The 24,734-nt window shown below is 53.6% G+C and overlaps 1 protein-coding gene across 1 annotated transcript in view; it reads left to right on the top strand.

The window, feature by feature from the left end:
• The window catches only part of POLR1A (RNA polymerase I subunit A), a 66,396-nt gene that overhangs the window by 17,154 nt on the left and 24,508 nt on the right, over window positions 1–24,734 (top strand). Inside the window, exons 7-14 of the mRNA XM_058279042.2 lie at window positions 4,497–4,589; window positions 5,332–5,437; window positions 5,719–5,881; window positions 8,002–8,172; window positions 8,301–8,423; window positions 10,108–10,338; window positions 16,169–16,423; window positions 20,190–20,381. Of these exons, the coding sequence (XP_058135025.1) occupies window positions 4,497–4,589; window positions 5,332–5,437; window positions 5,719–5,881; window positions 8,002–8,172; window positions 8,301–8,423; window positions 10,108–10,338; window positions 16,169–16,423; window positions 20,190–20,381 (1,334 nt within the window). The remainder of the gene's footprint in view (window positions 1–4,496; window positions 4,590–5,331; window positions 5,438–5,718; window positions 5,882–8,001; window positions 8,173–8,300; window positions 8,424–10,107; window positions 10,339–16,168; window positions 16,424–20,189; window positions 20,382–24,734) is intronic.

Below are 24,734 nucleotides of genomic sequence, written 5' to 3'. Positions count from 1 at the left end.
CTATATAGAGTTTCTTACTCTATATAGTAGGATCATGGAACCTCTTATCTGGAGTGGAAGAGATCACTTACATGAAAGTCCAGAGCATGATGTGAACAGACCTTATTCCAGAGTTTTGCAAATATAGTTCTGGGTCAACTAGACACGGAAATGAATTCCCTTCCTGGACATGCACAATCTATGTTGTACATGAAAACTCTGGGAAGGCCTGTAGTTATTCCTTTCTAATAAGCTTTTATTTTGGAATTATTTTAGTTATACTAAAGAGTTGCGAAGAGAGGACAGAGATCCCATATACTCTTTGCTCTGTTTGCACTCATGCAACATCTTAAGTTAGCATATACATTTGTCAAAGCTAAGACCTTGACCTTGGCACACTGCTGTGAAATTAACTGCTCTTTAAATTTCATGTTCGTTTCCCATATCGCAGAATCCAGTGTTGGATGCCACGCTGCCTTTAGAAAACTTATGTAATTCTGTCTAGCAGTTAACAGTTATAGTAATAAGGACAAAGGAGGATTTTCCTATGCTGACTTATAAAAAGCCCTTAAATCAATTTTCCCTGAACACCAGTTTGAGATTTGCCACTCCAGCCCTTAGGATGCCTCAAAAACTGCTTATAGACTGAGAACAAAGATGGTTAGAATTCTAGATGCTAGCTCTTTGGGGCAAATGTCTAGCCGTTGAGTAGCCTTTCATTGTGTGTGCCAACCCATTCTCCCTGAAGTCATCTTTTGCTGTGGCTATAAGAAGTGATGGTGCCAGCCAAAATCTGTGCCTGAGAAACAAGTACACAGTAGTGCTTGACAGTTCCGGCATTGGGTTTTAAGTATTTAACAAACATTTCTTTTTGGGACACTTGTGCCAAGGACCATGCTTGTGGCTGAGCACGCTGGCAAGGTGGAGACCAGACAAGCTCTCAGTGCTCTCGGAGGAGGCCTCAGGTGACCAGTCATCTGGAGAGCTCCGGGCAGCAGGGCATGGGGACAGAAGTCTTCTGAGCAGTGGTCTGACCACATTCCTGGTACCAAAGGGAGCCACGAAGTGGGGCCTGTGCTTGACTGTCCCAGGAAACTGGTGACCCTGAGGAGCCCTGCAAGCTTGTGGAAAGGCATACAGCAAAGCACTCTGGGGGCACCATGGTGCACATTAGCATTGTAAAGGGCAGGAGAATTTCCCAGCCAAGGCCGCACACCCACTGTGACCTGGTCTTCCTCAGGTTACCTGGCCCCCTAGCTGTTTTTCCCCGTGGCAGCTCCTAACAGCAGATTGAAGTGGACATTAGGATGCCTTGAACAGTGTGGTTTTGCAGACTGCAGAGGTCTCACCCGAGGAGGAGGTGCAGTCCCTGTGAGGAGGTAGCACCCCTCTAAATCGTGTGGCTGAGCAGCCCGTGTCTGTCTTCGCTGTGCTAAGCTGGGCTGGGGGTGCTCCCACAAGTGGGAGCTGCTGGGACAGGATCTCGTGAGCTTTCCAGATTCAGCCAGCCTTCCTCAGCCCTACGGACCCAGTTAAGAGGGGACCAGGTTGGATACTCGTTCCCAGAAAGGCCCACAAAACTGTTCTTTAGGTTAATGGGGTCTCCTTCCCCCACTGAACATACATGGCTTTCTAAAGCCCTTCAGCTCTGAAGGCCAGAGCCGCTCTTCGTTGCTTACTCATCTCCTGGAATTGCCCTAACTCCTTGAAATGCCTGGCTTCTAGGAGTGTAAAATTAAAAACGTGCAGACTTCTGGACCTAGCAACTCCATTTCTAGGATTTTATCCTAAGGAATTAAGACATGCCCATTATATTAGTTGAATTTAAAATTGGAAATGGCTTAAATGTATATTAATAAGGACTAGTTAAATAAATAATGGTACAGCTATTCATTGTTATCCACGTTAAAGGATTTCTCCCAAAACTTGTGATGACCTATCCTCTGCAGATTGTAAAGAAACTAATTTCAGGATTGAAGGTAGAATGAAGACGGATTTTAATTTCCTCCTCAGCTTGCTCATTAACAGTGTATAGAAACTACTGGTTTTTGCAGGTGGGTCTACTATCCTGCCACTTCGCTGAACTCATTTATTAGCTCTAGTAGCTTTGTTGTGAATTTTACAGTACTTTCTATATATCGGATCATGTCATCTGCAAATAGTGCAAGTTTTCCTCCTTCCTTTCCAATTTGGATGGCTTTTATTTCTTGCTTTTTTTTTTTTTTTTTGGCCTAACTCCTCTAGCAAGAATTTCTAACACAATATTGAATAAAAGTGGTGACAGTGGGTGTCTCTCTTGTTCCTGATATTAGAGGGGAAGCTTTTGTCTTTCACCATTGAATATGATGTTAGCTGTGGGTTTTTCACATATGCCCTTTATCATGTTGAAGTTTTCTTCTATTCCTGTCCTTTGAAGTGATTTGTCAAGTGCCTTTTCTGCATCCGTAGAAATGAACATGTGATTTTTCTCCTTTGGTTTGTTTAATGTGGTATATTAATTGATTTTCTTGTGTTGAACCACCCCTGCATTTGATCACGGTTGATAATTTGTTTAATGTATTGTTGGATTTTATTTGCCATTAGAAATTTGTTGAGGATTTTTGCATCTAAATTCATTAGAGAGATTGGTCTGTAATTTTCTTTTCTTGTGGCATCTTTATCTGGCTTTGGTATTAGGGTGATGCTGGCTTCATAGGAGTTAGGTCATGTTCCTTCCTCTTCAGTTTTTTAGAAGAGTTTGAGCAGGACTGATATTCTTTTTGGAATGCTTGGTAGAATTCCCTGTGAAACCATCTGGTGCTGGACTTTTCTTCGTTGAGAGGTTTCTGGTGACAGATTCAATCTCTGTGATCAGTCTACTGAGGTCTTCTGTTCTAGAGTCAGGGTAGGTTGTTCGTGTGTTTCTAGGAATTTACCCATTTCATCTGAGTTGTCTAATTTATTGGCATATAATTGTTCATAGTATCCTCTTGTGATTGGTTTTATTTCTGCAGGGTTGGTACTGATGTCCCCTCTCTCATTTCTGATTTTATTTATTTGCATCTTCTCTCTTTTTCCTTTGTTAGTCTTGAAGCTAGATTTTTAAAGTGTAGAAAAGGCAAGGGAGTGGAGTCTTTAAATAAAGATTATCTCAGGCCATTTTGAACATCTTTTTGAGTCAGAGTACATTTCTTTAGAATCTGCTATGTGATAAACACCGTCAGGTGCTGGAAACACAGACAAAGCATAGACCCTGACCTGATCAGTACATAAAAAAGGAAAACTGAGTGATGCTGCATTCCAGTGAGCCATCCCAGAGAAGACGGAAAGCTTTGAACCTGGAGGGTTACACTGCTCAATTATCTTTTTTACCAGCCAAGTGCCTGGAGCCCCACCTCTTGAATGGTGCCCCAAGTTGGATTTTCTCACTCGAGTGTAACTGGTAGATGGTATGCCAGAGTGACCTTGCTTATAGTCTGAGAAAACAAAACCAGACTACTCACACACCAGTATCATCTCTGTAAAGAAAAAAGAATACATTTATTTGCCCTCAAAAATGTTCATGCTCATTTATCTCTGATTCTGCCTCTTTGAACCTTTTTCTGGAAAAAACCATGCACATAAAGATGTTTATCATAGTGTCACAATAGCAAAAAAATTAGAATCGACCCAAAGAGTGTGGTTATATAAACAAGTTAGGAAACATCCTCTCAGTGATGCAGCTGTTAAAAATGTCAGGCAAAAGCCAAGAATCAACATGCAGAAATGCTCAAAAGATGACTTTAAAATGAGCAAAGTGGTGTACAAAATCAATCCACACTTAAGACTACAATGCTGCAGCGCGCTTATATTTTTAAACGAGACAGAAAAGAACATACAAAAGCGATGATAATTATCTTAAGGTGGTGGTGGTGGGTGGCGTTTTCCCTTTGTATTGTTTAGACTTTATACAATAGTTACATTACTTTTATTTAGATGTTAGGTTAAGAGGAACAAATCCAGAGCTGGGGATATGCAGTCCTAGAAATTGTCAGGAGCACGCCACCTCCTGATAAATCTCATTAGAGAAGGAACACCTGTCACTGACCATGTTTTTTTTTTTTTTAAGATTTATTTTATTTTATTTCTTCCCCTCACCCCCACCCCAGTTGTCTGTTCTCTGTGTCTATTTGCTGCGTGTTCTTCTTTGTTCACTTCTATTGTTGTCAGTGGCATGGGAATCTGTTTTTTCTTTTTGTTGTGTCATCTTGCTGTGTCAGCTCTCCACGTATGCGGCACCATTCCTGGGCAGGCTGCACTTTCTTTCCCGCTGGGCAGCTCTCCTTACAGGGCGCACTCCTTGCGCGTGGGACTCCCCTACACGGTGACACCCCTGCGTGGCAGGGCACTCCTTGCGCGCATCAGCGCTGCGCATGGCCAGCTCCACACGGGTCAGGGAGGCCCGGGGTTTGAACTGCGGACCTCCCATGTGGTAGGCAGACGCCCTAACCACTGGGCCAAGTCTGCTTCCCGCTGACCACGTTTTAATTCCTTCTCAGCTCCAGGAATTGAGGAAGCTCAACTGGGAAAACGGGGGTACCTGACACCAACCAGCGCCCAGGACCATCTCATCGCCCTCTGGAAGAATGAAGGTACCGTGCCAGCCTGAGGAAATAGTGCGTTCCCTTCTCCAGGCTTTCATTTCCTGGACTCATTTGCCTTCCTCACTGTTACGTTGCTCTCTATGTTGTGATTTTAGCAGCTCTTTCCTGAAATTGACCATGGCTCAGTGTCGCTGAGACACCAGACAAGTGGGGAGAACATCACACCCAGCGCTTGAAACGTGCTGACTGTTGTAACTGAGCTTGGCCATGGCCTTACAGCTCCACGCGTGCCTTGCTTCAGTCAGTTTGGCATAGTTCTAGAAGGTTCCATGTAACCTCCCCTATTTTACATGCTTGTAAATAACAGGCTTTCTGAACATTTCTGTGGTGGTTCTGTGAATGAACTCAGCTTTGTCTTTTTGCTTTAAATTGAGGTTTTATATATTTCCATCCCCTAAACCATAAATGGGCATCCACCACTGCCTTCTGGGCCCTCACATTGCAAGTCGAGTGGTCCAGGAGGAGAATAGTAAGTGTAGGTTTTGTTTCTCCGCCCTGGCCCAGCTGAGCCCCTGGCATCAGCACCGTTATCCACGTCGTACCTCTCCTGGCAAGCCGCAGTCTCGCCTGCCTGCAGGTGCTCGGGCACCCCAGAGCTCAGAAAACCGTGCTCTCGCTCTGCGTGTTGTCCAGTATTGTTTTTCTCCCTCAGTAATATATCTGTGGTCATCCTTGCATGCCCTTATACACAGATTTAAATGGTCTTTCTGGTGTTTTATGTTAAACACAGGATTCTTTCTGAATTACCTTTTCCTGGGACTGGAAGATGTTGGCCTGGAGTCCCGTTTCAACCCCAGTATGTTTTTTCTAGATTTCTTGGTGGTGCCACCTTCAAGGTAATTGCCATTTAATGAACTTATTTCACCTGAAAAAGGTTCATTGAGTAATGAGCGACTGATGAGAGAGTCTGGAAGGGTGCGGGTCACTGAGAAGTAAAGCCGCTGCTTCTCCCGGGGTGTGGGTGAGGGAAGGACTTTCCTCCCCTGCTTGTCCTGGATGTGGCAGCAATGTTGGTTGGGGGTGAGCGTGGTGGAGTGTGAGCTGCTTCCAGTGGGATGGGGGAGAGGACGGCTTCCCTTGCCGTGAACTTGGGCCGGCGCCGTGTGTGCACCTGCAGGTACCGCCCTGTCAACCGCCTGGGGGACCAGATGTTCACCAACGGCCAGACCGTGAACTTGCAGGCGGTCATGAAGGACGTCGTCCTGATCCGCAAGCTCCTGGCCTTGATGGCCCAGGAGCAACAGCTGCCGCGCGAGGTGACAGCGCCTGCCTGCCCTGAGGTCAGCGGCCGCCTGCTCACATCACAAGTGCACACGCGTCTTCTCGCTCCTGCAGTGTGGAATGGGAGTCCCGTGGGCCGGGAGGTGCCGACGGGTTGTTCCCCGCAGTGGGTGGCACCCCTCGGTGTGAGCTGTGAGTTTGGGGGGCTAGTTAATGGGACTGAGATGCAGGTCTGGGCTCTGCCCCTCACGGCCCTGCTGGGCGCCCTCGGTTGGAGCCTCTGTCTCTTGGATTAGCCCCCCACTGTAAAAGGCGTGTGGTTTGTGGCGGGACCTTGCACGGGCGCCGCTTGCTCTTGCTGGCAGGGGCCGGCGGCCGTGGAAGGAACAGTGGGCCTCCTCGTCTTCTCAGAGCCCCTCCTGGGTCCGTGCTGGGCCCACGGGGCCGCTTCGGCTTTGGGCTTGCGGGCCCGGGCCCGGCGTTGGGATCAGGAAGGCAGGTGTCAGTGGGAATTTTCCAAAACCGCCCTGTCAGGTTAGGGAGCTCCGCCTCCTCCTCAGTAAAGTGGCAGAGCCAAAGTCTCTTTCCATCTCACCAGACGTTTCCTGAGTACCCTCAGTGCCCAGGCCCCTGGTCGGTCTCTCGTGGGCGTGAAGTTAAATCCGGAAGCTTGCCCAGCTCACCCGCCCTCCCCAGCTCTGGGGGGGCACTCTGGTCTGGAGCTGGAGGGCCATCTGCCCCTCCAGTGCCCATTGCGGCCTGCCGTGACCCAGGGCTGGCACCAGAGGGCGCCCAGGGTCCCCAGCCTGGGCCCTCGGAGCCTTCGCTGATTTTGCTTACATTTAGTGGCCTGCCAGTGTTGGGTGCTGTTAAAAATTGTCCATGTAAGAGGACTGTCTGCCTTGGGGGGAGGGCAGTGATGTACCCAGCCAGGCCCAGTGAGAACGTAATTTTGATTTCTCTTAAAAAGAAGGTGACCCTTTCCTCCATAAAAAGCATCACCTCTGCAGAAACAACAGCAGCCTTTCTGCTTGCTGCAGTCCCTGCTTCCACAGGGCCTGCTTAGCCTCTGCATGGAGCAGATTCTCCTTTCTCCCGCCTTGCTCCCTACGTGCTTTTCCCACGGCACCTACCCCTCTCCCATGTGGTGAGTGCTGCTGTGAGCCTCCCCTGCTGCAGGCACGGGGGAGCCAGGGAGGCATGGTCTCACTAACCTCGGTTCCCAGACAGCCCTGCGGCCTGGGCCAGCAGCGCGCTTGAGGGACAGGCGGATAGGCCATCTGCCGTCACGCAGGGGACTGTGTCGCCCTGCCAGGCCCCTGCAGCCCCTGGGGGCTCCTGCACGGGGCCTGGGGAATGCCCCTGCACTCCTGTAACGAAGACCCCTCTCTGCTCCTTGTCTGGGGTCAAGCCTGCCTCCTAGCTAGGGGGTCCTTGGAGCATTCCCACCACAGTGGCCGGTTTCCACTCTCAGCTGACCTCACCAGAGGACAGGGACCCTCCATCTCTCCCCTCGCATCTGACCCCGCCTGCTTGGGCCGCAGTGCCAGGTGGCATTCCCAGGCAGCGTCAGGGCTCCCCGAGGGGCCCATCTCGGGGGCAGATGGGGACACAGGTATTAGGAAGGCCTGGTTCAGCCACTGTCAGGCTGGGCCACGGGCAGCAACCTGGCATGGCCCATGGGGGACGCACATCTAATTGATGATTAGGAAATCGTGTGTGGGTATTTTGCCTTCTAGGCAATTGTTCCACCTCTACTTTTATAAGTGTGTGCGATCAAGTTTTTCTAAAACCATCTAATGAAGCTGAAATTCTCCCTGGCAGGACAAACAACTTACTAAGGAAAGTATGCAACGTGAGAAGGAGTTTTAGGACTGCTTTAGGAGCTGGGTATTAAGGGACTGAAACAACTGCCTTAAAAAAGGAGTCTGCTTACAAATTGGAGTTCATTTTACCTCCAGAAAGAGGCTGGAAGATAAGTCAGGGGGGCTGCTATTTTGTTGACGCACGCTTACAAAACTGTTCACAATTAGCACCTTTGTTCTGCCGTGTTCTGAGGACATCGAGGTACATTCCAGAGCCCATCATTTGTCAGAGGTAGAGTAAGAAAGGAAAAAAAGCAAGTGTGGCTTTTTTGAGGTTTTCCCTCCTGCCTGTTTTCTCTGTTGTATTTTCCCAGGAGAAAGACTCTTCAGTTGTGATGGACCGGTCCTTTCTAAGTGTGCTTCCGGGCCAGTCCCTCACAGATAAGCTTTACAACATCTGGGTTCGCCTGCAGAGCCACGTCAATATCGTGTTTGACAGCGAAATGGACAAACTAATGATGGAGAAGTACCCCGGCATTAGGCAGGTGAGCAGGAAGCTGGATCCCGTTGGCAGCTGAAGGGAGCGAATAAGAAGTGTTTGTATTGGGAGGACAGAGCCGTGTGCGTACTTGATTTTTTTCACGCTTTGTATGGGCTTCGCCCACCCGCACAGATCCTGGAGAAGAAGGAGGGCCTCTTCCGGAAGCACATGATGGGAAAGCGAGTGGACTACGCGGCGCGCTCCGTCATCTGCCCGGACATGTACATCGACACCAACGAGATCGGCATCCCCATGGTGTGTGGAGGGGTGCGGGCTGTGCGCAGGCGCCCCCGGAGGGCTGGGCGAGAAGGTGCCGCCGTCGGGGTGGCTCGGGTGGCACCGGCGTCTGCGTCTTCCCGGACCAGCCTTGGGGCAGAGCGTGAGGCCGCGGCCTGCCGGCCTCCTGCCCGCAGGGAGACCATGTCAGCCCCTGGGGACCTCCGAGGCCAGCCCGCACCTCCTGCCCGCCTGTCTTTACTAGCCTTAAGCCCTTCTGGTCGGGTCAAGCAGTAGAGGGAGAGGAAGAGGCGCGGGGTTCCCGTCCCGGCACTCTCGGGGTCTCCAGGGAGAGGAGGGCAGGTGGTCGTCCTGGCTGTCCGCAGGCCTCGGCAGGGAGCCAGCTTCCTCTCTGCCTTTGCCCACCGGGCTGGCCGTGGTGCCTGTGAGCAGCCCTTGAATCAGCTTCCCCTAGTGGGCCTCGAGCTCAGTCGGGGGCCTCGTGTGGTCTTTGCATGGGAAGCTGGTCAAGTGTGAGGGAGGGTAGGGTGACGCCCCGGGTGGCGTTCCCCAGGGAGCCGGCTGCGCTCCCTGGAGCCCAAGGCCCCTCTGGTGCATGTGCTGCCCCTTGGCTCTGGCCTCACGGTGCCTAGCGCCCACCTTTGGGGAGCCCCGGGTGCTGCCTCAGGGCTGCTGGGCTTTTCTCTCTCAGATCTGAGTTTACTTGGCAAGGACCTGTGCCCCGAGGATGGACTCTGCAATCCCCCCTCTGTCCTCTGCACCCGTCCCGGCCTCAGGGCCACAGTTGTTGGGGATGTTTCTCACGGGGTGATGCATGTGGCTGTGCCTCTCAGCCCCGTTAGCTTACCCTTCCCACGTGGCCCGTAGGTATTACAGGGTCTTGGGAGGCACAGTGAAGCACAGGCTCGTGGGCCTTCCCGTGGTGGAGAGGACACCAGAGGGCACGGTCCAAGGGCAGTCAGTGTATCTGCACAGAGTGAGGCAGGATGGGGCTGGCATGCACAGGGGCCATCCTGGGAGGCCTCTCACAAGTGCTGTTAGACCTGGGAAAAGTGCAACTGGTTTCCTTCACAAATCTCATGTGATCAACGTGCGTCTTGATCCTCAGGGTCTGTGGTGGTCAGTAGTTAAGGAACTCCTTCCTGGGGCTTTCTGCAGGCCTGATGCCAAGTGGAGCTCACCCCCTCAGTAGCAGGAGAGCAGGTTGGTTTATCTCGCATGCCACTGGAGTGCAGCAGCTGATAGGACCGCCGAGGGCAGAGACCCCACCGCCACGTCTGCACTCGCAAGGGCCGCCATCAGTTGTTGCCGTCTGCGGAGCGTGGGAGGGGCAGTGGTCTTTGAGGACTGATGCTTGCCATTTCTCTCAAGTTCAGGCCCCATGCCGTGCTCCCTTCTGGGACTTTCACTTTCCTGGCAGAAGAGAAAACTGAAGTCTTAGAGCAAGTTAGAAAACTTCTGATCGGTGGACTGCAACCCCTTGGCCTCCTCGGCCTGGCTGCTAGCACAGGAGGCCGGGCTCTGGCAATACGGCTGTGTGGGGAAGACGGCCGGGGGTTGCTTTACTCACGGACGAGCCTTCTTGGCTAAGGCAGGCGGTTCTCCATGTCTTAGGAAGTCCCCAGCCTCTGGAGTCAGCATTTGAGTCCACATGTCTGTTTTCTGCACACCCTGAGTTTTCACATCCACTCCTTGTTTTTAGGTATTTGCCACCAAACTGACCTACCCTCAGCCAGTGACCCCCTGGAACGTGCAGGAACTGAGACAAGCCGTCATCAACGGCCCGAGCGTGCACCCGGGAGCCTCCATGGTCATCAACGAGGACGGCAGTCGCACAGCGCTCAGCGCCGCGGACCCTGCCCAGCGGGAGGCCGTGGCCAAGCAGCTCCTCACACCACCCACGGGCGCACCGAAGCCCCAGGGGATGAAAACCGTGAGTGGCAGTGGCAGCCGCGGGCGGGCGCTGTGGGGCCGTTCTGAGTCCCCGAGGAGAAGCTGCTCCCGAGGGGCTGCGGGGGCCGGCCTCGTCTCCTCAGCGGGGCCTGGGCTCTGTGCAGACAGGAGCTGGGCCAGCGCTCGCCTGGCTGTCCCGCTCCGTGCTGCTCGGGCTGGGCACGCTGGGCGCCCAGCGCCGGCTCTCGAACCCAGGGCTTCCGTGGCCCTGGAGCCTGCTGCCCTGGCACAGGGCTCCTCAGGGTGGTCCTCGCCGCAGCGGCAGCTGGGGAACTCGCCCTGGATGCGGGCTCCAGCCCCGCTTCCTCCCACGCCTGTCTACTGGGTAGCCTCTCTGGGTGGGGCCTGCAAACCCCTACGGCTTCACTTCCAGGCGCTGGCCAGCAGCCGCAGTGCTGTGCTGGGCTTTTTCTGGGCTCACCCATGAAGTGTACTGAGGGTTGGAGGGGCTGCTTTTGTGTCTGTCAGATGGTGGCCGCTCCTGCCGAGAGGGGAGTCGCAGGTGCCCCTCGCCAGGCAGCTGTGGCGGAGGACATTGGAGAGGAGTCACCTGGACTTGGGTACAACGTGTACTGGGTTTCCCGGCCCATTGGTGCTGGATTACGCCTCTTTGTCCTCTGACGTGGTCTAGGTAGGTCTTTGTCTTTGTCTTTAGTAAGAGGTTCAAGTGCTAGAGTTCCCGCCAGCCGCAGAGGAGCAGAGCGGAAAAGCAAGCACTCTTGGCACTGCCACGGTGCCGGCTGGCCCGTCGTCCTTCCCTGAGGGTGGTGTTGCCTCAGCCTGAGCCGCCTCTTCTACACATTCTCAGCTCTCCCGAGGCAGAGCCGTGTCGCGCCACCCACTCCTGCCTGCTGTCAGGGCTGTGTGCAGGCACAGCTAGGCCACCTGCGTTCTTCCTGGTGCAACGCACCGTTTGTTTTGGGCTCCCCCTGCCTTCCTGGGTTGTGCTAGGAGCCCTGTGAGGGCTGCAAGAGGATCCGAGGAAAGCCAGCCTCGGGAACGAGTCTCCAGGTTAACTCAGCGCACACATAGGGCTCGCCTGCGTGCTGCCGCGGTAGGAAACCGTGAAGGAAAACTCGAGAGGTGAGGGCAGAGTGGGTCAGGTGGTGCCGAGCGCCCGCGGCCTGCTGGGGCCGCCCAGCCGCCCTGTCCTGGAGTTGGCAGCCAGTTGGCCGGCAGAAGAACACATAGCAGGGTCCCCGCTGCTAGGGCACAGCAGGCACCGTGCGCGATGGGAGGAGGGCGACAAAGCGCAGGGTGCCCAGGGCGCGTGCAGGGCAGGTGGGGAGGGTGGTCTCTGGGAGTAGCTGGCCAGGTGCTGAGCCCGGAGGGAGCAACGGCGGGATGTGGCCCCAGGCTGGTGTCAGCCTCAGAGCAGAGGGGGAGCAAAACCAGAGTCCAGGCTCCAACGTGGTTTCCAGGCTCGCTGGGCCCTTCTGAGCCTGGGGTGATGATGGGGACTGTGGGCCCCTCCCCTGTAACAGGGAGAAAGGCAGCGCTCCAGGTAGGGGCCACAGGGTGACAAAACAGAACGATTGGAGGGTAGCTCTGTACACGTGTAGTCTAGAGAAAACAGTGGTCTGGTGGCTGAGGCAGGAGCAGAGGGAGGGGTGGGGAGGCCAGGGGCAGGCTCCTGCTGGGCCTCCAGGGTCTGCAAGGGGGAGAGGAGGGGAGGCCAGGGGCAGGCTCCTGCCGGGCCTCCAGGGTCTGCAGGGGGGAGGGGAGGGGAGGCCAGGGGCAGGCTCCTGCTGGGCCTCCGGGGTCTGCAGGGGGGAGGGGAGGGGAGGCCAGGGACAGGCTCCTGCCAGGCCTCCGGGGTCTGCAGGAGGGAGAGGAGGGGAGGCCAGGGGCAGGCTCCTGCCGGGCCTCCGGGGTCTGCAGGGGGAAGGGGAGGGGAGGCCAGGGGCAGGCTCCTGCCGGGCCTCCAGGGTCTGCAGGGGGGAGAGGAGGGGAGGCCAGGGGCAGGCTCCTGCCGGGCCTCCGGGGTCTGCAGGGGTGAGGGGAGGGGCAGGGAGGCCAGGGGCAGGCTCCTGCCAGGCCTCCGGGGTCTGCAGGAGGGAGAGGAGGGGAGGCCAGGGGCAGGCTCCTGCCAGGCCTTCAGGGTCTGCAGGGGGGAGGGGAGGGGCAGGGAGGCCGGGGGCAGGTTCCTGCTGGGCCTCCAGGGTCTGCAGGGGGGAGGGGAGGGGCAGGGAGGCCGGGGGCAGGCTCCTGCTGGGCCTCCGGGGTCTGCAGGAGGGAGAGGAGGGGAGGCCGGGGGCAGGCTCCTGCCAGGCCTCCGGGGTCTGCAGGGGGGAGGGGAGGGGCAGGGAGGCCGGGGGCAGGCTCCTGCAGGACCTCTGCGGTCTGTTGGGTCAGGGCCAGTCCCTGCGGTCGTGTGTCTTCCTGGGGCACTTACTAGATGTTGTGGGGTTCAACATGAAGTCCAAGAGAGGAGGGAGCGGGTGTAGCTTAGTGGTTAAGTGGTTCCCGTGGATGAGGCCCCAGGCTCAACCTCCAGTGGCGCCTTTAAAAAAGTCGAAGGAACAGGAAACTGGGGGACCCGATCCTTCAGATTTGACCAAACAACCGGTTATCCATGACCCAGGGGAGCAGTGTGAGCAGTTGGGTGGAAGGAGAGGGTTTCGGGGACCTCGTGCTGACACAGAGACAGTTGCTAAGGGCACCTGAGAGGCCAAGTGGAAGGATGCGGGCAGGCCTGGCGCTCTCGGGGTGCGCAGCTGTGGCATGAAGGATTTTCCTTCACGCAGCCTTGGCACCACCCGTGGGGTCGGAGCGAGCAGGCGCGTGAAGGAGCTGGGGGGGTGGGCTGGCCTGCTGCAGCGCCCCCTGCCCTCCCCACCCCCCTTGCCCTCCCCTCCCCCTCATCCCTGCCCCTCCCTCGGGCCTCTGCCCTGGCCGCTGCCCGTCTGGACCTCACAGCCCTTCCCAGGCTCCCGTTAGCGCCCACTGCCTCCCCCTTCGCTCCAGGTCAGGGGCCGCCCTCTGCTGGCAGAGGGCCAGAGGGTGAATACTTCCGGTTCTGTGGGCCCACGGCCTCTGCGGCAGCTCCTCCAGCCCGTGGTGTCCGTGGTACAAAAGCCACTGCAGCTGACACTGACCGGCAGGTGTTGGCGCTGTGCTGACACAGCGGGGGCCCCGCGAGGGCAGGCGTGGGCCAGGCCTCGCTCTGGCACGGGCCTTCGCAGGGGGTCCGGGAGCTTGAACTGAAATGTAAACAAACGTGGTTCTCGTGGGGACGGGCTGGCGGGTGTGCTCTGTTTATTAAGTAACACACAGTACAGTGTGGCTTTAGTAGGGGTCTGTGGTTTTCACCTGACGGGGGTTTGTGGAGTAAAGGTTAATAATCCTTGCCTAGGAAGTTGCTCCCAAATATGTGTCAGGTACCCCCCCGCCTGCCCCCAGCCACCCTAGCTCCTGTGGGCTTGTGTCAGCACTGTCAGCGCCACCCCTCCCCGCACGCAGCGGGGGGGCGCTGGGCACCCTTCGGTGGGCCTGCAGCCGGCTGGAGGCCCGGGGGAGCACCTGAGCTCCCCTGGAAGCTGCGGGACCCGGTGGCCTGGCCCAAGGGCACAGACAGGAAGGGACTGTGGGAAACGGGACTTTTACAGCAGGGCCTAAGGACCAGGGATAATTCTCTTTATTGCCAAAAACCTCAATGATGTTTTACATTCCACTCATTTAACAGACAACAAAGTGCACACGTCCTTATTTACTTGTCGTCTTGAAGGCTGGTTTTCATGCTGCACGTAGATGAGGAGGGGCTAAAGAGCGGGGTGAGGCGCGAGGGCAGGGAGGCCGAGGCCCCGGGGTGGAGGGGGAAGGGCGACCCAAGTGTGAAATCTCAGCCCCTTCCCGGGGTCTCACAACGGGAGGAGGTGGCCGCCCAGCCAAGGCCCAGGCCCAGCCTGGCTGTCTGCGAGAGGCAGCCTTTGGCCCCGGTGCTGGGCAAGTTCATTTTCATTGCAGTGTTTATTTAGAGACTAGAAACAGGAAGGGCCTTGGGTGAGGGCTGGCGAGGGGAGTGCCCTGTGCTCCAGGGCTTCTGTTTGGGTTGGCCGGTGCCTGCCCTGCTGGCTTGGGTGCCTCGCCAGCTGTGGGGAATTTGCTTACGCGGGAGGATGTCTCGAATGTGCAAGACGGGCCTCTGGGCCCTGCCAGAGGTTTGGGGCCTGGGCCACAGGTCTGGGCAGTTCCTCCCTTGAGAGGCTAAAGAAAGACCTGGAAGGTCATCTTGGGCCGCGTGACGTCCTCAGACACAGCCAGTGGCCAGGCAGATGCTCTTGGGAATCCTGAGTTCAGGTCTCCCTGGAAACTGGGGGCTTTAGGGGCAGGGCAGGGGAGGTTAGAATTCCTCGGAGAGCACGCTGGCTCCTCCGGACAGGGCTGCCTTTTACTGCTGAGGGTGAAGACGCGCCCCCTACGCTCCTGCTTTCCTGAGCTGGAGGCGGCTTTCGCATGGCTGCAGAGCCCTGGGAGGGCTGAGTAACCAGCCCCCTGGTTAATCCCCCTGGGCTGTGGCAGGTGGCAGGGGGGCAATTCCTGTCCCGGGTTTGTTTTTTAAGTCATTTATGATCATGACTTAGGAAGCTCCATGTCATATAAAATAAGAGCAATGAAAGGTTTAATTAAGAGCCTTATGCAAAAGTGAACAATGATTATCTTTGAGAATGAAATAACTTGTCGTTTTTATTTTCTTTTTTAAGTTTGCCCATATTTTCTGTTTTTTCCCCCATCTTGAGCCTATCACTTGCACAGTTTTTCTCAATTCCTTAAAAATGGCACAAGTTCTTTTTACAAAAGTCACCCCTGCTCGTTGTAACCTGGATGGTATTAAGGTATCAAAAGGGAAAGGTGATGGCTGGTGCTTCGCTCTCCCTCCCGTGTCCCGGTGCTCCTGCAGAGACCGTATTAACAGCTCAGTGGGACCCAGGCACCCTTTTCCCTGATGTACACACACAGATACGGGGGAGGGGGCTCCAAGCGACCTCATCGTAGCACCTCACACCCCACCGGGATATTTTTTCTTCTGTGAAACGCTGTTGCCGTCCTTTCAGAGTTGGTGCGGGTCTCGCTCGGCCTTTCATCGCCGTGTGGTTCTCCATGGCTGGGGAGTGGGTGGTTATCCAGCCGCACCTCTCCATTGGACAGGCAGCTCATTTCTGGTTTTGTGCCCCCCAGCACTGCTGCATAGGCACACAAATCCTACACGAGTTCTTGTTTCCTTCTGAAAGACTCAAAGGAAATGTGTGTTAACATTTAGTAGTTGTTGTTTTCCCAGAAGACTCTAGAAAGTGAAGTGAGTAAAATGTTTTCAGGGGGCGTCGGTCGGGGATCAGGAACCTGTGCTGCGGTCAGGGCGGCGCTGCTGGGGCTGGGCGAGTCGTCTCTGAACCCTGGATTCATGAAGGATGGTGTGGCCGGGGTTTGGGGGGCCCAGGAGGCCCACCAGCGCTTTTCCCACCCGGGGCTTTTGGGAGTACCTGCTTCTCTCCTCAGATGAATGCCCAGGATTCAAGGGCCCCAGAGAGCAGATGGCGGCAGAGGCTCCTGATGGCACGGAGCCTCGCCTGTTGCGCGTGCCCCTGGGATAAGGGCTGTGCCAGTCCGGCAGAGGGGCCCAGGAGCTGGTCCTCAGGGGTCAGAGCTTTCTAGAGCTCTGCTCTGGACTGAAACACCCCACACCCTTCATTCAGTTGACCAGAACATAGGGCGGGCAGACGCCACGTCTGGGCCAGGCCGAGGCAGCGCCTGGCATAGCCATGATGCTGCTGGAATTCCCACCGGCTCCCTCCCGTCTCGCCCCGCCCCAGGTGTGCCGGCACGTGAAGAACGGGGACATCCTGCTGCTGAACCGCCAGCCCACCCTGCACAGGCCCTCCATCCAGGCCCACCGAGCCCGCATCCTGCCCGAGGAGCGCGTCCTGCGGCTCCACTACGCCAACTGCAAGGCCTACAATGCCGACTTCGACGGTGACGAGATGAACGCCCACTTCCCCCAGAGCGAGCTGGGCCGGGCCGAGGCCTGCGTCCTGGCCTGCACCGACCAGCAGTACCTGGTTCCCAAGGTGGGCTGGCCCGGCTTGCCGGGGCAGGGGGCTCCCGGGCAGGGAAGCGTGGCACCGAGGGTCCTGGCTTCTTCCGGGCGGGGTTTCCGGCCCTTTCTCGCTGGAGGCAGGGAAAGGTCGTTTACTGTCTTCTGCCTCTGACGCCCAGAAAGCTAAGTTTAGTGGCTGCACAGGAGGCCTTGTCTTCCCCGGTAGGCTTGGCTTCTACAGCTCGTTGGCGTCGCGTGAGCATGAGCAGCTCAGTGTGAGCCACACGGTCACCGTCAGCCCCGACAGGCCTGGGCTCTAAGAGGCGACATCACCGCTCGGGCCCAGGTGAGGGCCGCCTCCCACTCACGAAGGCATCTCCCCCTTGAAGCCCTCCTTCTTTCCCCGGGGTCTGGCCGCAGAGGCAGACCCACGTGGCGTCGGCTGTCAGGAGGAGCACACGGGAAATGCAGGAAACGTGGAGCTGCTTCCCACTTGCCCAGCCATTCCCATGAGTGGACGTGCCCTGGTCGCGTGTGCGGACGGGAGGAGCAGGAGAGGGCAGCCCGTTCACCCCTTCACCACCGGAGAGAGGCTGAAGCCGTCTGCATAACAGCTGTTCCCGGTCCTACCTCACCCAGCCGGCCGTGCTGGGCTGTGAAAGGACCAGGGACGGTGGTAACCAAATCACGGCCACTGCTTACCACACACTTCCGGTTCCAGGCCCTGTGCCCAGGGACTTCTCCTTTCCCTCTCCCCACAACCCTGGGAGATACGTGCTCTTCATGGCCATGTTCTACCCACAGAGAAGCGTGTGACTCGCCCAAGACTCAGGAGGCAGAGGCACTTCTCTCTACTGTGAGACCCTCACCGATCTTCTCCAGCCAGACGGGCCAGAAAGCACCAGAGAGCTGGCAGAGAGGCCCGGAACTCTCTGCTCCCTGAGCTTCTCTTCCCCACCAGGCTTCTGCCACCCAGAGTGCCAGGCAGGTGGCCAGGGGCCTGGTGCCCCACGTTCCAGCCCCCTCCCCCCAGACCTGCCACCGGGGCTTCGTGTGGAGCCACTGGCTGAGCTCGGCCTTCTTTCCCTTCTCTGCCCACTCTCGTGGGGCTGTTGATTAGCAAAGGGGCTGAAAGGAAGACAGCAGGAAAGAGGCTCATGCAGAAACTGGAGGAAATAACTGCTAATTTGAAAATTGACTTGTCCTTCACATAAATATTAGGTAACAGTAGTTGTGGTGATAACAAAAGCCACTTATCGCGCTGTCTGTCCACCAGGCCCTGCTGAGCAGTTTGCAAGCATTGCCTGGGAGGAGGTGCGGCTCACACGTTTTCATAGGAGGGCGCGCCGGGCAGCCTGCCAGCCAGGGCTGGGGCTGGGGGCACACAGCAGGAGGGACTCCTGCGGCTCAACCGGCCCCAGCCCTCCACAGGCAGAGGGTCATATTTCGCCAGAGGGAACACTATCGGGGGCAGCAGACAGTTTTTGGCTGCCAAAGTGACCTCTGAGCATTTAGTGGCGTGCAGAGGTAGGGGCGCCCCAAAGTTCTCAGACCAATGAGCAGAAACAACCCATACTTTTTTTTTTAGGGAGGTACTGGGGATTGAACCCGGGACCTCGTGCATGGGAAGCAGGCCTTGCTCTTGGTTCAGGTAGCGTAGGAAACAATGTGTGCAGCTGGCTGGCGTGGGTGTGGGGTGGTAGCCTGTGCGGTTCAGAGGAGGAAGGAGGGAGTGAGAGGAAGAGGTGCCCACGGCCTGCCGAGGCTGATAATCAGACCCCTTAGGACTTCGGTCCTCAGAGGACGAGCGCAGAGGATGAATGTGTTCTCTTCTTCCCAGGAAAGTTAGCTTATTTACAACCACTCCCTTTGCGCCAAGCCTGCACCCCCGTGCTCTCTTCCTAATTACAGCATTAGGCGACTAGAACGTGAGCTATTTCTTTTCTGTGAAAACAGTTAAATTTTTCACTTACGTGTTCCTTCGTGGATTAAAACTTTTTCTATTTATTCAGCTAAAAGTCACAGAATACGCCGTTCTCTAAACACCCCAACCAAAGGCATTGATTTGTAATGCCATTTTGCCATGATATTAAGCAGAAGAGGATGGCTGACAATCTTCTGGGTTTTGGTGCAGTCAGCCTTTTCTGGTCCTAAGCAGGATTTAGTAAATTCAGGATTACATGTAGATCTTTAGTAATTACTTTAATCAGCATTCCTCCTCAGAGTCTTGGTTATTGCATTGAAAGCAGTTTAGCCATTAGGGTCATTTTCTAATCAAAGAAAAATCTGGACTGAGAGAGGAGAAGGCATGGACTGTATCACATAACTTCTAATTATGTTCTTTAAAGGAAAACTGCATCTGCCCCAAAGACTCTGAGAGGAGTCCAATGTGGAGCACTGGTTTGGATTTTTCCCTTAGCAAAATAAGACCGTCTTTGGAATAAGATGCCGTCTGCCCTTGTGTTTATGTGAGTCACTCAGAGCCATCCTGACAAGGGCTGTCAGTGGCTCCGTCCGCTCTCCCTTGCCTCCAGGCACCCGCTCGGCCGTCTAAACAGTTGGCTTGAGCTTACCTCGAGCCCGGCGCCGTCCACATGGCGTCTGGAGCACTTGCCGAGCGTCCTCTTGGCCTCTGAGCTGGTGCGTGAGGCTGCCTCCCCGGTGCTGTCTCCTGGGTGTATGTGGGAGTCCTTAGGCCTGCGTCACAGCACATGGCCAATACTGGCTGGAATTTCACCAAAAACCCATGATAACAATCTGTAGGTCCCAGGCGCAGATTTTTCTCAGGTTTCTGTAAACAATTTTAGTTCACGAAGAAAGACTTTTTAAAAGGCGTTGGCGAGCATCAGCTGTGTTTACTTCAGCGCCTCTTAACGTTGCCATGAGCACAGACCCAACAGTAAGCTTCAAGAGACTGGGGACCAGAAAGGCTGGGCAAGTGTCAAATGAAACGAAGGTGCCCACCCCTCGGGGGCTTTCAGGAAGGCCCTTGTTTTGGCGCCTGGTGGACAAGAGCCTTTGTTCAGGGCCCGCTGTGGACTGACTCCACCGTGACTCAGCGTGAGGGATCCTGTGGCTGTTACACCGGGGCCCGCCGGCCGCCTCCCGGAGCCTGGACTTGAACCCCCACCTCCCTGCCCTGGCACCTCCACGTCACCCTCAGTTCAGAGACCACTCCCAACCATGCTGCCACCCCACATCCTGTCGTTTTCCCTCCGGGACATTGAAGACACTTTGTGGTGCTGTGTCGGTCCCATCATTGCCTCACGGTCTGGCTGTTCCCGGTCCTAGAGGACCGTGTCTCTGTGGTTCCACGGGGCTGCCCGAGGGTCTAACCTGGGGCCTGGGTGTACAGAAGCTCCATAAATACCCCGTGAATGGATGATGGGATTTCCAGCAGAACCAGGCCAGAAGGTGTGAAAAATACTAAAGCATAAAACTGAAGTATACAAACAAGAACACATCTTAACATGGCCAGACCAAAGTCATGCATAAATGCTGAACATACGCTGGAGTAACAAGAACCAGATGGGACTAAGCAGAGAAGACTTGGGGAACAGATGAGCCTGGAGCAGTTTTGAGATAGAGGACTGGCGGGCAGATGGCCAAAGCAGAGGCTGGTGGTGAAGCCCCGGGCACGTGCTTCGGGGGACCCAGGCTGGGGCCTCTGGAGGGTGGGAGGCAGGACATTTGGGAAGGCGAGGGAGGGCTGCGGCTAGAAGGCAGCACTTGAGCCGCTGAGGGGGAACTGGACTTGGACTCACACTTTCCTATGCTCTTCTCGTCTTGGTTTGCAGGATGGCCAGCCCTTGGCAGGGCTGATCCAAGACCACATGGTCTCAGGTGCACACATGACCACCCGGGGCTGCTTCTTCACCCGGGAGCAGTACATGGAGCTGGTGTACCGAGGACTCACGGACAAAGTGGGGCGTGTGAAGACCTTCCCCCCTGCCATCCTGAAGCCCTTTCCGCTGTGGACAGGAAAGCAGGTAACTGGCAGAGCACGATCAAATGTACTGAAATAGGAGGCAAGCCGACTCATCTGGAAGGTTTCATTCCCAGGAGAGCCCAGGCTCATCAGGCAGGGGCCCGGCTTCCCTGTGGTTTGGGGTTTCCGGGTTTGGGGGTGTCTCAAGGTTGTGCCCACGGCGGGCGGGCTGCAAAGTTGTCGTCCTCCTGACCCATATGCAGTGGCAGCAGTGGTCCTGTTTGTTGGAAAGCACCAAGCACTTGGCAGTAGCTTTTGTTATGTTACTTTATTTAATCCTCACCAACCCCATGATGCAGGTGCCATCGGATGAGGCTTAGAGAATTGAAACAACATATCCCAAGCTGGAGCAGGCAGCATTGAGATTCAAACCCAGGACTTGCTGGCTCCCAAGTCACCACGCCGTCCTCTTGACCTAACAGTATTGTGCATCATGCACACAGTGAGGCTTTCCAATGTGCTTCTGCTGTTGACAGGGCCTGTGGGTTCAGCCTTAAGGCTCCACTCCTAATCAGCTCTGTGCTCTTGGCGCCACAGGCCTGGGTTCCTCATCCACAAAGGGGCTCAAGACAAAAGAGCTCCAAGACAGCTTCAGCTCCACTCTTCTTGACCCCTGGGCCATCAGGAGCTGCTTTGCCATCATTAAACCAGTCTTCCATTCCTGGGATAACCTTGCTCCATCAAAGGGTTTTCCTCTTTTTACATACTGCTGAATTCAGTTTCTTAAATTTGGTTTAGATTTATTTGTGTCTCTGTTCATAAGGGATATCCTTAAGGTGTTTTTTTGTTGTTTGTTTTTTTTTGTTTTTCAGGAGGTACCAGGGATTGAACCCAAGACTCATATATGGGAAGCAGGTGTTCAACCACTGAGTTACGCCTGCTCCCCAATTCTTATAATGTTTTTGCCTGGTTTTGGTATCAGGTTAACCCTGGCCTCGTATAAGTTTTGGAAGAATTCCCTCTTCAATTTTCTGTAAGAGTTTGTGTAATGTTGGTGTTATTTCTTTCTTGAATGTTTGGTAGAATTCACCAGTGAAGCCATCTGGGCCTGGAGTTTTCTTTGTGGAAAGGTTTTGAACTAAAATTTCTCTTTCTTTACTATTTCTGGACCTGTTCAGATTATTCCTCAGTGACCATCAGTCTTTATGTTTTTCAAGGAATTTGTCCTTTTCTTCTTCATTTGTCGAATTTCTAAGTATAAAGCTGATCATAATATTTCTTTCTTATTCTTTTACTATCTGTGGAATCAGTGATGTCTCTTATTCCTGATATTTGTAATTTTTTCCTTTTATTCTTTTATTCTTTTTTTTTCCCTTGATTAGTTTGCCTAGTGACTTAGGAGTTTTACTGCTCTCAAAGAACCAGCTTTTAGTTTCATTGACTTTCTCTTGGTTTTCTGTTTTCCATGTCATTGATTTCTGTTTTGATCTTTATCATTTCCTTTCTTCTGTGTACTTTGGGCTTAATGTGTCTTTTTCCTAGTTACTTAACGTTGAAGCTGAGGTCATTGATTCAAGATATTTTTCTTTTTTAATATAGTCTTATAAATTTTCTCCCTTAGTTCCTGTGTAGTGGCAGCTCATCAGTTATTATACATTGTATTTTCATTTACTTTGAAATACTTCTACTTTCCCTTTTGATTTCTGTTTTGACTTGTGGGTTATTTAGAAGTGCATTACTTCTGAAAGATTTAGGGATTTCCCAGATACCTTTGTTACTGATTTGCAGTTTAATACTTTTGTGGCCAAAAACACACCTTGAGTGACTCGAATCCTTTTCAGTGGACTGAGATTTGTTTCATGGCCCCAGATGTGGGCGGCGTTGGTACCTGCTGTGAGTGCCTTGAGGAGATGCTGTTCTTGCGTGGAGTGCTCTGTAAGTCACTTAGGTCCAGGCGAGGGTTCAAGCCGACTGTCCTTGCTGCCCACTGTCCTTCAGGGCCTGACGTCCGGGGCCTCGAGAACTGCTGTTTTACGTTCATGTTCACATCTCTTTTTGCTGCTGTCCCTGGTGGGAAGGTAAATCAGGTCTCCGTGACTCATATCTGGGCAGAAAGGAAAGTTAATTTAACTGCAGAGGTGGGGAATTTTGCATGTAAATATTAAAATCTCTTAAGCCTGGGGAATTAAACTCAGGAATTGGCACACTTTTAGGACCAGATAGCAAATACCTTAGGCTTCACCAGCCGTCCATTCTCTCTTCCGGCTGCTTTAATCTGCCATCGTGTCATGAAAGCAGCCGTGGATGACAGGTAAATCTGAGTGTGGCAGTGTTCCAGCTGAAGTTTGTTTATAATACCAGGCGGCAGCCACACCTGGCCTGCAGGCTGTAGTTTGCAGACTCCTCACTTAATTGACCATAATTGTTTCATGTTATTATCCCTGTTTATAGTCTTTTTTTAATAAGCTGTCTGTAGTTACATTGGAGTCAATGGATAAGTCATAAGTAAGTGTCCAGAATTTACTAGTGTTTTGCTTAAGCTTTAAGCAGTGTGTTCAGAGTAGAACCAAGTAGTGGACACAGCATATATATCTGTAAATATGGTTCATTCCCTTTGATCCCTTGAGACTGTAGCCCAAGAAAATAATCTGAAATGTAGAGGGCACTTAAAAGGAGCAGTCAATTCTGCTGTGGTTTATAGTGGTGAAAAATTAGAAAAACCCCAGATACCCAACAATGTGACTGAGTAAATTGTGGTACATCTGTCTGCTAATAAATTATGTAACTATTTAAAATAGTGGTTTTTAAAGGGCCATAGAGCAATCTGGAAAATGCTGACGTAACACTGCAAGAAAAAATAGGCTGCACAGTTCATTCACAGTTGCAACCATGTTAAAAATAGTTTGTGTGTGGTACCACTCACACTGCAGTACTTCTCTTGTTTTCTTGTTTCTTAATAGATTCTTTACTCCCTTCCCCACCCTTAAAAAAAAAAGTATGTAAAAAACTTTGGCCTAAGAAATATCAAAATGATAGAATGATTTTGTTGGTGTTAGGGATAATTTCTTTCTCATTTTTTTAATACCTCTGGGCTTTGATTATTACTTCGTAACTAAATAAAAGTAGAAAATAGGCCCAGGCTCAACTTCTCTTATAGCTGAGATTTTTTTTATTTCAGAGGTTGGTACAGGCCATTATTATTATTTTTTTTTTTTGCCAATAGGTACAGAGGGGAAGAGTGATTACCCAACAAGAATTTGTTATGCCTTGAACAGTGGCTTACTGTGGTTCAACCGAGAAAAGCCTCCTTTAGCATCTTGAGACAAGGAGCTGAGTTAGGGAAGCTTTCTTCGGCTGCTGCAGAAAGTGGAGCCGTAGGCAGTTACCCCAGAACCTTTCGTACAGCCTCTTGGGTGCTTTTCTTCTTCTTTAAGGATCTCAGGCCTCTTGCGCGTCACGATTGCTAAAAGAGCACATGAAGGATGTGGGTTTTCCTCTCCCTGCGTCTCTTGAGTGTACAGCTTAACGAAAGTGCGCAGAGCAGACGCACTTTTGTAAACACTGCCCGGGTCAGGATGTCACCGGCTTCCCCGGACACTGCTCCTAAGTTTCTTCTGCTCCTCCTCAAGAGGAAGCCGTAGCCTGATTTCTAACACTCAATAAGTTTCGTGTTTCCTTGAACCTGTGGAAATGGGGTCCTCAGTAAATCTGTCTGGCTTCTCATCGTTGGAGTACTCACCCAGGTGCCCGTGTGTACCGCTCGTTGTTGTTGTTTTTTTTCATTTTCATTGCCATTATTGGGCTGTCCCGTTGTATGTTCAGCCCCTTCTTACTCGGGGCCAGTCGGGTTGTCTGCGTGTTTCTCCGTTTGGTTATTACAAAAGAGCTGCGCTGTGTGCCCCTGCATGTGTCCTTTGCTGGCCGTTGGGCACGTGCCACGGAATGGACTTGGTGGGCTGCACAGGGCACAGCTTCCCAGAGTGGCCGCAGCACCGTGCAGTTCCACCCGCGGGGAGCTTGCTCCTCAGCCTCAGTCTCAGGAGAGCTTCATGTTGTGGGGGTTTCACCTCTTGTTTCTTCTCAGCCGTCCGCATTGGCACCACTTCATTGTGCTTTTAGTTTTCAGTTCACATTTCCTCGGTACAGGTGAGATGGAGCACTTTTCTGCATGCTTGTTGACCATTTGGGGGTCATTCTCCATGAAGCGCCTAGTCAGGTCTTCTGTCATTTTCCTCATTGCTAAGTAGAGGTCTGTGTGCTTTTGTTTTGCCTTTGTTTTATTAATACATTCTGGTGTGAGTCCGTTGTCCGGTTATCTCCACGGCAGATGTCTTTAACTAGCACAGCCTTTTCATTTTTCCTGCCTGTTGTTAGCTGCTAGAGGTGCTAGATGTGTGTGTCTCTCTCGTAACTT

Source organism: Dasypus novemcinctus, chromosome 17 (genome assembly GCF_030445035.2).
Source record: "Dasypus novemcinctus isolate mDasNov1 chromosome 17, mDasNov1.1.hap2, whole genome shotgun sequence".
In the NCBI taxonomy this organism is placed as follows: domain Eukaryota; kingdom Metazoa; phylum Chordata; class Mammalia; order Cingulata; family Dasypodidae; genus Dasypus; species Dasypus novemcinctus.
This window is presented reverse-complemented; position numbering and strand designations above follow the sequence as displayed.